The sequence below is a fragment of the Camelina sativa genome, chromosome 16 (genome assembly GCF_030686135.1).
Source record: "Camelina sativa cultivar CO46 ecotype springtype chromosome 16, ASM3068613v1".
In the NCBI taxonomy this organism is placed as follows: Eukaryota; Viridiplantae; Streptophyta; class Magnoliopsida; order Brassicales; family Brassicaceae; genus Camelina; species Camelina sativa.
Window position 1 is genome coordinate 9,712,776 of NC_141895.1, and position 14,259 is coordinate 9,727,034.

Consider the following 14,259-nt stretch of genomic DNA (forward strand, 5'->3'; position numbering starts at 1 on the left):
CATACCAAAGTGGTAACCCAGTTTGTCGGCTTCACAAGTTGTATGAGAAAATGATTGTCTAGTGGGTATCTACATTTGGTTATGTGTTTCCTGCAGTAAAATTTGGTTAGCAGGGCTGTATTGTAAGGGAGCTACTATTAAATGGTTTGAAGGAAAGAAGGGCTGTATAGTACGTGTTAGGGGCACACTTGAGAGTTTTTTTGAATAGGGAAAGAAAATCTTTCTCAACACATGGAAGTAGGTCAGGATGATGGGACCGTAAAGTTTGTGGCATCGCCACTATTACAGCAAAAAGTTTCGCTACTCCATCAGACAGAACACTATCTTCCGTCGCTCTGGCAGGAGAAGAATCACTGAGACCAACATAGGGTGGTGTTGTACGATCAGTATCCTGTAAGTTAATCACTTGTAAGTTAGGGCGAACATCTTTCACAGTCAATTGTGGTAAGGGGTGGATTTAAACCTGAGTATCATCGCTCTCTGAATCATTGCGCTTAGTAGGGGACTCATCACCAGTTTCCTAATAATGAAACTAGTTAATTACTATGATTTGTGGAGGGTGTTGTGGATATATGATTTGTGGATATATGATTGGTGGATATGTTGCAAAGAATTGATAGCGGAGGGTGGTGTGGATATATGATTTGTGGATATTTGGGAAAGTTGGAAAAACAAAAAATTACCTCTGGGCGATACAAACATAAGTCAAGACAAGGATTGGTAGGAGGTTCGCAAGTAGAATCTGGCTGAATGGACGACTCGGTGGATGTTCCATGGGATCCTCGTGGAGTAGATGGCAAGGAATTGTTGCTTTGCTGCAAATTGTTATACATGATTGCATCCTATTAGGAAAGCAAGGAACGTCTAAAAAAATTAGAAGAAAACAAAGAAACGTATGCTAATTTGAACCTCTGGACTCAGGACGTTTACAAACACAGACGCAACATTGTTATGAGATTCATTAGTTGGAATATCAAAAGAAGAGGATTTTGGACTCCCAACTAGAGGGACCTAGAAAAAAAAATTGAAATAAGTCAGAAGGGAAGAAAGCAAAGGACCATACTAACTTGATTGGGTGTATGAGAGGTAACATTTGCGTGCTGCATAAAATCCTGTAACAAGGTGGTATATGGCAGGAGTGTTGTTGCAGTTTGCTGTTCTGTAAATTTACCATCTGCGTTTGTTCCCTAAAAGTGCAAAATGTATGTTTACAAATGGACGTGAAAAATCTGAGACTATTTGGAAACTAGGGAATAGAAGAACAACTTCATTTTTACCGATAAATCATCAGTTGTAGAAGGTTTACTGATAGTGTCGTATAAGGGGGACAGCTGTTGCAAATGTTAATAATTGAATTTTAGAAAAACAGTAAAGTGTAATAGAGAAAGGTTCAGGGTGGCAAACCTTGAAGTCAATATCGTAAATAGGCTTGAGACTTGTGTCCTTCTCCAATATTAATGAGTCATCCTGAAAAAGGAAATTTGTTAGTGAGAAGATTAGTATAGGCATATGGAAGTTACTAAAATTTAAACTTACGGTTTTGCAAAACGGCTGGACATATTGATTCCCGTTGTGCCCACTTGTAAGAATATCATCAGGGGAGGTAACTGCTTTGGTTGGAGATCTGTTAGGATTTGATGGTGGTGTCCGGACGGATGTACCCTGATCATCTTCAGTTCCGTGGTTGTCAGCTGAAAGGTTCTCGCTAGGTGTTTTGCGAAACCAGAGGGGCTTCCGAAAAGAATGTCTGAAAAACCTTTGCATACGGAGTGCTCTAATCGTTGCTCGAAGCTTATTGTTCTCATCTTCTAACTGCTTAAACCTTGATTTTGTCTCTTTCCTAATGGATATAAACTCTGCCTCCACATCAATGATGAAATCAGAGAAAGAGATATCGTCAGAGTCGGTGAATCTTTTAGGAAGACAGGTAGAACATGATCTTATTGGTTTGGATGGAGTTTTTTTAAGCCAAGTTTGGCAGACACCTCCCTTCGCCTTGGGACAATGTGCTTCTTGCGAACAACGTTGTCCTTCTTCTCAGGAACATATATGATAGGCAAAGAAGCATCACCACCAGGCCACATCTTTTTGGTGAATATACAACCATTCTCAATTTGTGAAACCAAGTAAGAAATTTTTTTGTCCTTGACTTCATCATCCCACTCCCCCCAGCCCACTTGTTGTGGACCAACTTCGAAATAGGGAGCAACAGAATGTTGGAATAATAATGAAACATTAGTGTGGTGGATATTAACGGTTGTGGATACGGATGGTGGATAATCTGTATGATAATGTTGAAAAACTTACATCGGATGAACGTACACAGTGCACGTTGGTAAGAGGGAGATTATTCTTCGGTAGGCCAACTGAATACCAATCCAAGAAGGTTGGACCATCACCGGAGCTTGGAATCTTGTCAAGTAACCCATAGATGTTCCTATATGCAAGCAGTTGAAGGGATAGAGGAAAACCGTGCAATCGGAAGGTCTTCTGTTGCAACTGTGTTTTGAATGTATCTAAGGCGTTAGCGACCTTTGATACCTTGTCCTGAAGGCGAGGTCTCTTAGCTACTGGTTTTGATGGGGGGTTGATGTCAGGTCTCATGGTTGATATTGTCTTCAATGACTCCCTGCCCCAAGGAAAATCTAGGAAAGAATCAATATCTTGAAGCATCTCAACATACTTGAAGGTTGGTCTATGTGTTTGGCTTGAGGCTATGAGTACACCATCAACAATGAGAAGAAGCGCTAGGTGGAGCTTTCTATCTGGATCATTTATAGATGGGTCTTCGAAAATCTTGTGCACATCAGCTAGAGTGGCCTTACGATCATCGCCAATCAACTGATCCCAATAACAGACGTCATCATAGGTCGTAATTGGGATCGTAATCTTCAGGGTATTCGCCACATGGAAAGTTAGTAACACCACCAAACTCGACCAAAGAAAACCTCAGGGGATATCCACCAAACACAGTCCACATCTCATATTTCTGTTTGGACAGAAGCTGTCTACAGAGGAGAGCGTGGACTAATTTGCAAGATATAGGACACTCACTAATTTTAAGACTAAAAAGCGAACCCAAACTTGAATTCAAAATCCTCTCCATCTGTTTTGTGCCTCGAAGTACCTTGCAAATTGCAGTGAGGATGTCAGGTCTGGAGTAGACATTGAGCCTTGCGTCTGGGTAATGGTCGGTTGCGAATAGACGAGTAGGAAGACGCTCATCGACCTCAGCACATTCATATGACGGTTGCTCGGTAGCAGAGATGGAAGGAGTATTGCTCGAGGACGGTTGGTCTGGGTTATGTTTGAAGAAACGAGTAATGCGGCGATTAGCTTTCATACTCTCCGGTGAAATTGACCAAATTTAAAAGGAGAAGAAGATGGTGGGGGTGATTCCGACAACGGGAATTGCGAGAAGGAGGAGACCGCCGTGATTTTAATACTCTCCGGTGAAATTGACGAACTTCTATCCGAGAAGATGGTGCCTACGATTCCTTTACGCTTAATTCCGGCAACAAGAAGAACTCGGAGGTTGACGAGACCGATTCGTCAACAACAAGAAGTTGTTACTGTGGGAGAATTAGGGTTTGAGAAAAGGGGAACGAAGTATGGAGGAGAACAACTGGAGTTTGATTTTTTTTTTAACTTTCACCAAAGAGAGAGTGTGGAAAATTTTTAAAATTAGTGGGTAAAAATTGTGAGATGAAAAAAGAGAGTTAAAAGTGAGTGAAGTGAGTTTGAAGGGGTAAGATGTAATTTTATAGGGGGAAAGTATAGTAGTAGTAGAAAGTGGGTGTATGTGTTATTAAAGTTTGAGAAAGTGGGTGTGGATGCAATATTCTCTACTTCTTTACCATCTCAATACCTTTTGGGTTTTTATTATGTTCATAATTGTCATTAGTTTCTGACCTGCACATTATGTGCAGAGTTATATTTATAGATATAATTATTTGTTATACTATTTATAACTCACAATTAGATTTGTTTGATTTTATCCAATACATGATTGTTTGGAATAATAATGCTTTCACCGTAAAATTCAGATCGATATGATGGCAGACCGAGATCAACATGACGGCAGATCCATATCAAATGTAAACCAAAGTAATCAATTAGGTTTTGATTAAACCATGAATTTTCAAACCGAACAAAATCTGCCAAAATGATCAAACTTCACAAAATAAAGTATCTAAATTGTCAAGATGGACAAACCCACTTTGATAGGTCTGTCCCGTATATGATTTCATATTTTTCGACCTATAAAAAATTCATCCCATGAAAACCACATTAGCAATGTCTGCATTCATCCTTTTTGAATATACAAAATTTGTGGATAACATACATTTCAACAAAAAAACAGTTTCTAATTTTTGTGTGGGCATGAAAATTTTTTATGATTGGCCATGATCAATCTTTTACTCTACGAAAGGAAGAGGTTACGGTTGTCCATATAAATTTTAGGATTAAGGGTGCCGTCGCACGAGTAGGAGAGTCATTAGAAGGTTGGAGTTGTTGTTGCGGCCAGGGAACTTGTGGATATAGAAGACATTGATGGTGATAGGTCTAGTGAAGGGGATCTGGCACATTTGAGGGTTCTTCGAAGATGATCTTGTAATCTATAAATAAACTTGGCGAGACAAAGTAACGACTACTGAGTTGAGTGTTAAATTGAAATTCAATGATGGAGAAAAGCTAAGCGGGTAATTTTTTGGACATTTTGCTATGCGGTTTTCCAATTAATAATATAGATTTATTATCTTAATTAAACATGTAGTTGAGTAAAATATGAATAAAACATTTTATTTTCACTTTTAAATTTTAGTAAATAGATACTTAAAATCGATTTTTTTATTTGAAAATGTAAAGAGTTTGTTAACAATAAAATATAATAATATTAGAATATTAAATATGAATAATGATATGTAGTGGTAACGGATTTTCTGATGATTAAAAAGATTAATACAATCAACCTAATGTTTACCTCTATGAGTTACACATAAAGAAGAACTGCATCGACCTTGCAAAAGTAGAAATTTCGTGAGATCCCAATATATAAAACGTAAATGAGATCTAGAGATTCATGGAGTCATTAGGTCATTAGAATAAATAAAACGAAATGAAAAATAACTCATACATTTTGATCAACAAATTAGAAAGAGTAGGGAGAAATGTGTGATGAGAACTGTGTAAATTTCTGTCTAATTGTTTATTTTATTTTAAAAATGAATCTTGTGTAACCTTTTTTTTTTTTTATCAACGTGTAACCAAAACTTTGTTCGTGTATAAAATATGTTCATTTCAATTTTTGCATAAATTCACCGCTAAATCTTAGTATAACGCCTAACTTCGTATTAGTTATTCTACATGTACAGGAAATTTCAAATAACAAATTTTATAAGTACCTTATAAACAATTTGTAAATATCATGTAAAATTTTATAAATATGTCATAAAATTTTATAAAAATATTTATAAAATCTTATAATTACTTGTATTGAGTGTCTGAGTAGTATATTTAACATCCAAAAGTATTTTATAAAATTAAAATAACTTTTCAGAGTTAACTAGATATATTTTTGAAAATAGATAGATGATGAGACATTTTTGAAAAAATGCACACCAATAAGGATAATTATCAAAAATCTCATTTTTTTAGTTATATAATTATTTTAAAATTTGTATTCATAATATAACTATAACTACTTTAAAATAAAATTTAACGAAACTTAAAGCAAAACAAAAAATTATCCAACACTTTATTATGAAAGATTTAACAAAGTTGAGTACTTGTACAACAACAAAAAAATTAATGTATTTCTCTACTAATATCACTTATTTTATAAAATTTAAGTGCTATCGGAAAAGCAAAAAATACATAACATTGTCATTTTGGTTAAAAGAAGCAGGTAAGCTTTATATAGGCCTAACATATCATGACATAGCCCAACTAGGTTTTAGCCCAAAAATAAAAAAAAAGGTTTAGGTTAATGAGGGCTCGTAATATGAAACCCTAGTTAGTTTCTCTTGCCGTCTCTATAAATCATCTTTTCTGTTAACTCCAATCCTCCTCCCATCGTTTCTCATACAGGGTTTTGATCTCTTTTCTCCATAAAAATCTTAGCTTGAGCAGTCAATTGAGTTATCAAGTTCGTGTCTCTCGTCTCATTGATGTAGTCTGTTTGGAATCTTAGGTCTCTGTTTCGAGTTTTGTGCTCTGTTCTTGTTTTGGTTTGCGAATTAGGAGTTTATTGAGGTGATGATGATAACATATAATCCCAGCTCTATGAGACCTTTTGTGGTCCAGGACTAGAACTATGTTCATTCATATATCTGAGCCTTCTTGATTTGGATTACAAATCTTTGTTTGATTGGTTTTTGTAGAATTGTTTAGTGTTTAGTATTTTAGGGTTGATGTGGCGATGATGATAACATATTATCCCAGCTCATTATGAGGCCTTTTGTGGTCAAGGAGAATAACTGTTTCTATAACATTATCTGAGCCTTTCCAACTCTTTAAGTATAGTTATTTTTGATTGTATATATTGCATATCTTGTTCCCTATGATGATTTTAAATTAATGCTAATGTATATCTGATAAATTTATTTGATGATTAATGATTTGCTGAGGGAACTTAGCTTATTTTTTATCGAGTGTTTTTTTCTTGTTTTTGAGTATGATTGTTTTTTAATTGAAGGTTAAAAGGATTCCCTATGATGGTATTAACCATGCTAATACTGATTGTCTGGTGACTGAATCAATGTTATGTGTCTGAGGGAATCTATTAAGAATTTTCTACTTTGTGTGTTTTACAATGTCTCATAGTTTACTTGGTGATAGTGAAGTCTTTGTATATTGACAACATTGACATGGAGGAAACGAAAAGAACTGAACACGGCCAAACACAGAATTGAGAGTAATGTTTAAGTCGTTAATCTGGTCAATAAGTGTAAAATTTGCTTATAAATTCTTGTTTATGAATTTGATGTTAATGCGAATGCCACACTGACACTTTTCCAGCGTTATGCTTAATATATTGAAACTGTGATAAGACATTGCGATCTTTTATTTCGTCTGATTTTAGGTGTTCTGTATTAATTTTGTCTTCTTCACCTCGATCGGTTCACAAAATCCATTTATAAGATTAATTCTTCTCTTAATTGAAAATATATGTAACCCAAGGCACAAGTTTGTGTTTCATTCAGAAAATGAAGATGAGAACCATTGATTAAACTATAAAAAGCATAATTATTGAACACAACAATAACTCCATTGACGTCCTATACCTCCAGGCCGTGAAGTACTAGGTTTTACAATAACTCCATTGACGTCCTATTTCTTTTTCAACCAAACATAACGTGAAATTTGAAATCTTACTTGTATTTAGCGATTTAGCGATTTGCAAACGTCAGGTATATTAGCCAAGACTTTGATTGGTGATGCAAAGAGCAAGAGAGTAATCAATGTTAACCGAACCCCATACATTTTTGTTTTTGGAATTTATGTTTTAAGATTTTAATATGAATGTATAGGATCATATTTACCATCATTCTATCATTTTCAATTTTCTATTAGAATCCTACAAATTATTGTTTTTTGTGCTGTAAATTTTCTGGACGACACCCCTGAATCCTGAAACCCCCTAAACCCCATATGTTTCAGTGAATTATGGCACATATGCTAATGTACCAATTTATATAGTTGCTTCCAAATTGAAATCATAACTCACATGCACATAAAAACTAGAAAACATTCTTATTATTTTATTGGAATTGAGAATAGCATATATATATGTATTGTATATGTAGAAAGAAGAAAAGAAAAATCAAACTCTGCAATTAAAAGTGCAGAGGCATTGCTTGCTCGATGGCATGCACGTGCCTTTTCCATTCTTGTACTTCGCACTGCATACAGTGGCACACCAATCGGCTACACATGGTCCTTGTAAATGAATATATTCATGACACAGTTCTTGTCCTTGCGTCTCCTTTACCACCAGCGGCCCTGATACAAATATTTTAACATAATCTCAAATTTTCTGTTATAAAATAAAAGGCAATGATAAGAAGAATACTATCAAATAAAGGAGAAGTCATGTGAAAATACGTAATATAAAGTCTTATTTTAAAATATTAACCGGCATAATATGTAAGTGTGAATCAAACCTAGAACGAGGAAGACCATGAAGATAGCAATAACAGGGGTTTTAGACATCTTTCTTGATATAATTGAATTGAAAACTTCAAAATTAACAGTTATGGGTGTGATAGTTAGGTACACGTGAAGACCATATATATAAAAAATTAGATGCATGTGACTAAATGACTACAGATCAGAAGAAATCATAAGAAAGATTTTTGAAAATTGACTACAAGTGGTCAAAACATATAAGAAAGTTTCTTAAAAAAAAAACAGATAAGAATGTCATTGAGCAGTCAACAAAGGATTAAATGCATAAGTATCTTAAGTACATTAATTCAAACGTTTTATAATAAATTGTTTTTATTTAAATTTTAAATAATAATGAAATAAAGTAACCAGTCGGTTTTTTTTTTTTTTTTTTTGTACAAAAGAAGGTAAACAATCAGTTAGACCACCTCCATTGGTGATTAACGAGAGGTTGGATGTCCTAAAAAATAATCATAAATTAAAATTTAAGACATCTCAGTTTTTTATTTTGTGTCTTCATAAAAACATTTGCATCCTTTCTTTTAGACATTCTTGTTGAAATAACAATAAATCAATTATAAAAAATATTTAAAACACTCATATTGAGTATCACTAATAATGATGCTCTTATGGCCGTCTGTAGATAGTCCAAAACATGCACAAAGATTAGGTAGAGAACATGCACAAAGCTTAGATAACTAACGTAGTATGATGCGAATGTTAAAGTAAACGAATGCTGATTTTGATTCATTAACCACCACGACTGTCAGTATATTTATATATATACTTGTCATGTAGAAGATCATAATCTTGACTTTGAGTTTCTTGTATGAATCTGAATTGGTCCAATTTTGATTTTTTTTTTCTTTCTCGTCTATAATATATAGTATGTCGTTTTGAGAACAAGTGAAATACAAAAAGACCAAGACCAAGATAAAGATATATTATCTAACCAAAGGAAGAAAGCAAAACACATTTTTACCCTAATTGCACTCATTTTTTTATGTAAATAAATATTCTAAAAAAGTATTTATTGTTGATATATATTAGGTATCAGCTCGAACTCTTTTTACTAAACCATAATTGTAATTACTCGAGAAAATTTAACTTCCATATAAAAACGACAAACAACTTGTAACTAGCTACTTTTTTTTTTGGACAAACGTAACTAGCTACTTATAAATCAAAAACACAGGTAAAATCTACTTATAAAATACGTAAGATTTTGTAGGAAATGTTATTAAAATATTGATGATGTCGTATACAGATCCATTTAAAATTGATTTCGTACCTTATTTTTCTACACTGGTTTTGTTTTCCTCTTTAGGTTAAAATATTTTCTGGAAAAGAGCTGTTGCGTCTTCTAAAAACATAAGTAATGGCAACTAAGAAGTTTCTATCTCTTCTCTTGCCTTCACTAATGGTGTTTAGTCTCATCTTCCTGCCCATAATTTCAGGTAAAACATTTATTTGTTCAGGACTGTAACAAAATATATGTTTTTGTTTCGATTTGAAATCCTCATGGGAATTTGAAATATTTGGTTGTACAATTTACATGATAAATTATATAATTTATCATTAAAATATCCTTCAAATTTTTTTTAATATGTTTATTATATATATATACCAAATAGGACGATCAATGGAAGTTTTGGTCAAGCCCTGCCGTGACACACCGGAATGCTATAAAATATGCATATCAAAGGGTTACAAAAGGAGAATTTGCCGAACGGACTTGACACTCCATTATTGTTATTGCTACTCCCAATTTGTAGTTCATGATGATCCTTCCATGTCTGATCCACCCAAGTCTGGTCCTATTCGTTAATTATTAACTTTCATATATATATATATATATATATATATATATATGTATATATATATTGTTATAATTATTAACGACATCATCAATATACAGTACTCGTTTATATACATGTATACATACATATACATATAATAGAAAATCGGTATATTTATACCCCAGCTAAGGGAGTATGTTGAATTCATACACCAACTATGACACTGAACAAATCCATACATTAACTTAGTTAAAATTCAAATTCGCTGCATCAACTTGAGAAACTGTGTATAAACATACACAGGCCGTAACGGTGTTAAGAAACCGTTAGCGGCTGCTTACGTGGAAGCCACGTAAGAAACGACGCCGTTTTGGTGAGACGAAAGAGAGTGATTCTTTTCGTCAAAACGACGTCGTTTCTATCTTCTTCTTCCTTTTTTCTTATTTTCCCGACTCGGGTTTAGGTTTTGTGTTCGCGATTTGGGGTTTCTCAAAATTTCTCTCAATCGATCAAGATGTCTTCATCCTCAGCTTCTTCAGGTGCGAAAACCTAATGTTTTAATTTTCCTTTTCGTTGTGTATTTTGATAGAAAGATTATTTACTGTGAATCCGTTAATTGTTGAAGGAGTGAGCGACAGATTTACTGTGATTGGAAGAGGAATCCCACGAAAATGTAGATGTGGTCGATTCTCTGTAATGAAGACTTCAAACACAATGAAAAATCCTGGAAGACTCTTTCATTGTTGTCCTAATGGATCCGACGAGGTAATCAATATAGTTGGTCATATGAAAATTGTTCTCATAACCTTCTCATAATGTGTATTTTTGTATTAGAATCCGAATCATTTGTTTAAGTGGACCGACATAAGCATGGTTGAGGAGATGGAAGAGGTTGAAAGTGTAGTTGACAAAATAGAAAGAGAAGTGGGAAGCTTAGCAAAGGGATTAGATGAGGTAGAAGCTATCAAAGAAATCGCAGAAAGATGTGAAAAAGATATTGTAGAGCTCAAAGGTGTGGTGAGTTCTTGAGAGAAAGAGATTCAAGAGCTAAGAAGCTTCAAGAACATGATTGTTTGTGGTGGTTTAGTTGTGGCTTTTGTCTACTATGTAATATTTGTGTAATGTGTTGTTAAGTGTTTTTGTTGTGATTAAGCATGTAATCATGGAGTTGTTAAGTGTTTTTGTTGTTAACTATGTTAAGATTAACATAAAACTTCAATTAGTTTTGATTAGATGAAAAATAGAAGCCATGTTTTGAGTACAACAAAAACTTGAAATTCACCGAACTACAACCATAAACTACCATGAGATTACCACAAAAATTTTCAATCTCATCGGACAAAAACAAAAAACTAACTTCCTTCTATTCAGTTCATTCATTCCATTCCATGGCTTGGTCCTTGGGTTGGTGCTTGACTAAGTCCTTGGCTTGGTCCTTAGCTTGGTTCTTGGCTTGGTTCTTGGCTTTGTCCTTGGCTTGGTTCTTCACCAGTTTTCTTCTTCTTCCACCTTCTACCAACAACTCCCAGAGCCGGACAACTTCTAGTATTATGACCGACAGTACTACACCGGCCACAACGACTATCTCGTCCAGCTTTTGAAACTTTGATTCTCTTCTCCGGTTGTTCTTGTTCTTCTTTTCCTTTTGACTTCTTCTTTGGAGACTCATTCTTGCCCTTCTTTCTTTTTTCTGTCTTTTTGGGACTTTTTGTAACTTCTCGTGGTGGTGGTTGAATCCTAGGCTCCTGAGATCTTATCCAAAAACCAATGCCATTAACTGCTGAGATTGACTTAGAGTAAATCTTGACATTTGTTGATGCAAGTACCAATCACAGTTAACATAATCTTCAGGATTGTGCTTCTTGGTCAGTATGACTCTTAAAACATGGCGGCAAGGGATCCCTATCATACTCCATCTTCGACATGCACATGTCTTTGCATTCATATCAACCTTGAATCCATGTTTGTTTTCGAGAACCTCATACTGCCCATTTCCACAAGGAATTACCTGACAATACTTTCGTAAAAGCTCTTCCTCTTTGATGGTGTTGGCGACCTTGAGAGTGTATTTCCCTTGACATTTCATTGCTTTTTTAAGCCTCACATCTATACGCATCATAGTTTGTCTTCTTATTGTCTCCAACATCTCCACTAATGGCATTTCCCGTGCTTTGTTGATAGCATTGTTGTAAGACTCAGAAAAGTTATTAGAAATATCTTCACAACTGGATTTGCAGCCAAAGAAGGCACGACTACAGTTTCGCGGATTCCTTTGCATCAATGCCTCATACACTCCTTCATCAAACTTCTTCAATTCGTCAATGGCTTTGTTATACTCTGATGCATTAAAACTCTTCGCAACTGCCCAAAACAACTTCTTTGGCAAATCTTTACCTGGATAAACTCTTCTAAGGTTACCATAGATATGGCGTGCACACATCCGGTGTTCCACCTTTGGTAGCTCTTGATCAACAGCATTGAGCAATCCCTTTTGTCTATCAGAGATAAGGTTAAATCCATCACCATCTTCAAGCTTCAAATCAACTTTCAGCTTCTTAATGAACCACAACCAAGCATCATAGTTCTCTGTTTGCACAACTGCCCAAGCAACCAGATAGAACTGATTGTTAGCATCTCTTCCTACAGCTGCCAATAGTTGTCCTTTCACACCGTTTTTTAAGAAGCAACCATCTATGCCAATTATTGGCTGACAATATGCAAGCCAAGTCTTCCGAAGGGCTTCAAAGCAGACACATTTTCTGAAAATTATCACCTTCATTTATTAACTTCAGCTCTGAAAAATCTTCAAATGGATACTTATACCAGATTTTCTGCCCATAAAGAGGATCGTCCAATGCCGCCATCAGATTAGTCACAACACTTTCTGGTTTGCTTTCAAGGGTTAGAGCCGATCCTCCAACATAAGTAATTTTTTTCCCATCAACAACTCCAAACTCTCCACCATTGTGGCATTGGAATATGACATCCTCATCGGAACTGAAAAAAAAAACTTAAAAGAATTAGAGGGTTATTCATTTCGTTTACACATATTATCGAACACTTGGTGTTCATGGTATTTTTGTAAGAGCTAAACTAGTTCCAAACTTAAGAACACACATCAATCTCATCTAAACTACACAATTACACGCAAAATCCATCGGGTTTTCTAAATAAACACTCCTAAGTATCTCAATTAAGAAAATCCCTAAATTATAAAAACCCTAAAAATTGAATTAAAATTACCTCATTTTCCGATGACAATACGGTTAACAACACTTTATACACTCTCCACGGTCGACAATCGTTGATAATTGAATCAATTGACCAATTGATTTTGATTTATTGGTGAAAAGAAGAGAAGAAACATGAGTCGGGAAAGAGAAACCTAAACCCGAGTCGGGAAAATAAGAAAAAAGGAAGAAGAAGATAGAAACGACGTCGTTTTGACGAAAAGAATCACTCTCTTTTGTCTCACCAAAACGGCGTCGTTTCTTACGTGGCTTCCACGTAAGCAGCCGCTAACGGTTTCTTAACACCGTTACGGCCTGTGTATGTTTATACACAGTTTCTAAAGTTGATGCAGCGAATTTGAATTTTAACTAAGTTAATGTATGGATTTGTTCAGTGTCATAGTTGGTGTATGAATTCAACATACCCCCTTAGCTGGGGTATGAATATACCGATTTTCCTACATATAATAAATTTTATAGATCTTCCATATATGTTTTTATTATTGGTCAACAGATAGTGAAAAAAAAAAATTGCTCAACAACTTTCATATTATGTTTTTATTACTTGTCAACAACTTCCATATTATGTTAGGGGGGGTGTATTCAAACCATGATTTTGGAGAATTTGATGGGATTTAAGAAATTTAGAATTTTGATAGATTTTAGGGAAGTTCATATGATTTTCTGTAAAATTCTTTCAAATCCCACCTAAAACCATGAGATTTATATTTCTGTATTTTTAACATAACAAATCCTCTGGAATCCTCCAAAATCCTAAAAACTATTAAAATCCTAATCCACAAAACTGTTTTGAATAATAGTGTATTTTAAAGTAGATTTTTAAATCATCAGTTCAATAACAATGAATTTTAATAGACTTTTTAAAATCCATGATTGAATAACATAGAATTTGTAAATTTCACACAAATCACTTAAAATTTCAAGTTGAATACACAATGTATTAAATATTACATAATTAGTTTTCCATAACAAAAAAAAATGAAACATAGATCATAAAGTTTTTCAAAGGGTGCTCATAATTTATTATCGGTTAAATTACA

At 34.4% G+C, this 14,259-nt stretch overlaps 2 protein-coding genes, 3 non-coding genes and 1 pseudogene across 5 annotated transcripts; 4 read left to right on the forward strand and 2 right to left on the reverse strand.

The window, feature by feature from the left end:
• Positions 1-2,250: 2,250 nt before the first annotated feature.
• Positions 2,251-3,343, reverse strand: LOC147925383 (uncharacterized; annotated as a pseudogene).
• Positions 3,344-6,250: 2,907 nt separating this feature from the next.
• LOC147925384 (small nucleolar RNA snoR69Y) lies at positions 6,251-6,344 on the forward strand. The gene has a single exon (XR_015585504.1). It is a non-coding gene; the product is annotated as a small nucleolar RNA snoR69Y (small nucleolar RNA).
• Positions 6,345-6,411: 67 nt separating this feature from the next.
• Positions 6,412-6,509, forward strand: LOC147925385 (small nucleolar RNA snoR69Y). The gene has a single exon (XR_015585515.1). It is a non-coding gene; the product is annotated as a small nucleolar RNA snoR69Y (small nucleolar RNA).
• Positions 6,510-6,706: 197 nt separating this feature from the next.
• On the forward strand, positions 6,707-6,782 carry LOC147925386 (small nucleolar RNA snoR53Y). The gene has a single exon (XR_015585589.1). It is a non-coding gene; the product is annotated as a small nucleolar RNA snoR53Y (small nucleolar RNA).
• A 3,700-nt stretch (positions 6,783-10,482) lies between these two features.
• Positions 10,483-10,997, forward strand: LOC147925387 (uncharacterized protein At4g04775-like). Its single transcript, XM_087492596.1, has 3 exons — positions 10,483-10,507; positions 10,558-10,733; positions 10,803-10,997. The coding sequence occupies exons 1-3, from the start codon at positions 10,483-10,485 to the stop codon at positions 10,995-10,997; spliced, it is 396 nt and encodes a 131-aa protein (XP_087348722.1).
• Positions 10,998-11,721: 724 nt separating this feature from the next.
• LOC104760077 (uncharacterized) lies at positions 11,722-12,408 on the reverse strand. The gene has a single exon (XM_087492597.1). The coding sequence runs from the start codon at positions 12,406-12,408 to the stop codon at positions 11,722-11,724; it is 687 nt and encodes a 228-aa protein (XP_087348723.1).
• Between the last annotated feature and the right edge of the window lie 1,851 nt (positions 12,409-14,259).

Coding starts and splice junctions, on each gene's coding strand:
- LOC104760077 (XM_087492597.1), bottom strand. CDS start 12,408: ATGTGTGCACGCCATATCTATGGTAACCTTAGAAGAGTTTATCCAGGT.
- LOC147925387 (XM_087492596.1), top strand. CDS start 10,483: ATGTCTTCATCCTCAGCTTCTTCAG. Junction 10,508..10,557: donor TTCATCCTCAGCTTCTTCAG/GTGCGAAAACCT, acceptor GTATTTTGATAG/AAAGATTATTTACTGTGAAT. Junction 10,734..10,802: donor GTCCTAATGGATCCGACGAG/GTAATCAATATA, acceptor TTTTTGTATTAG/AATCCGAATCATTTGTTTAA.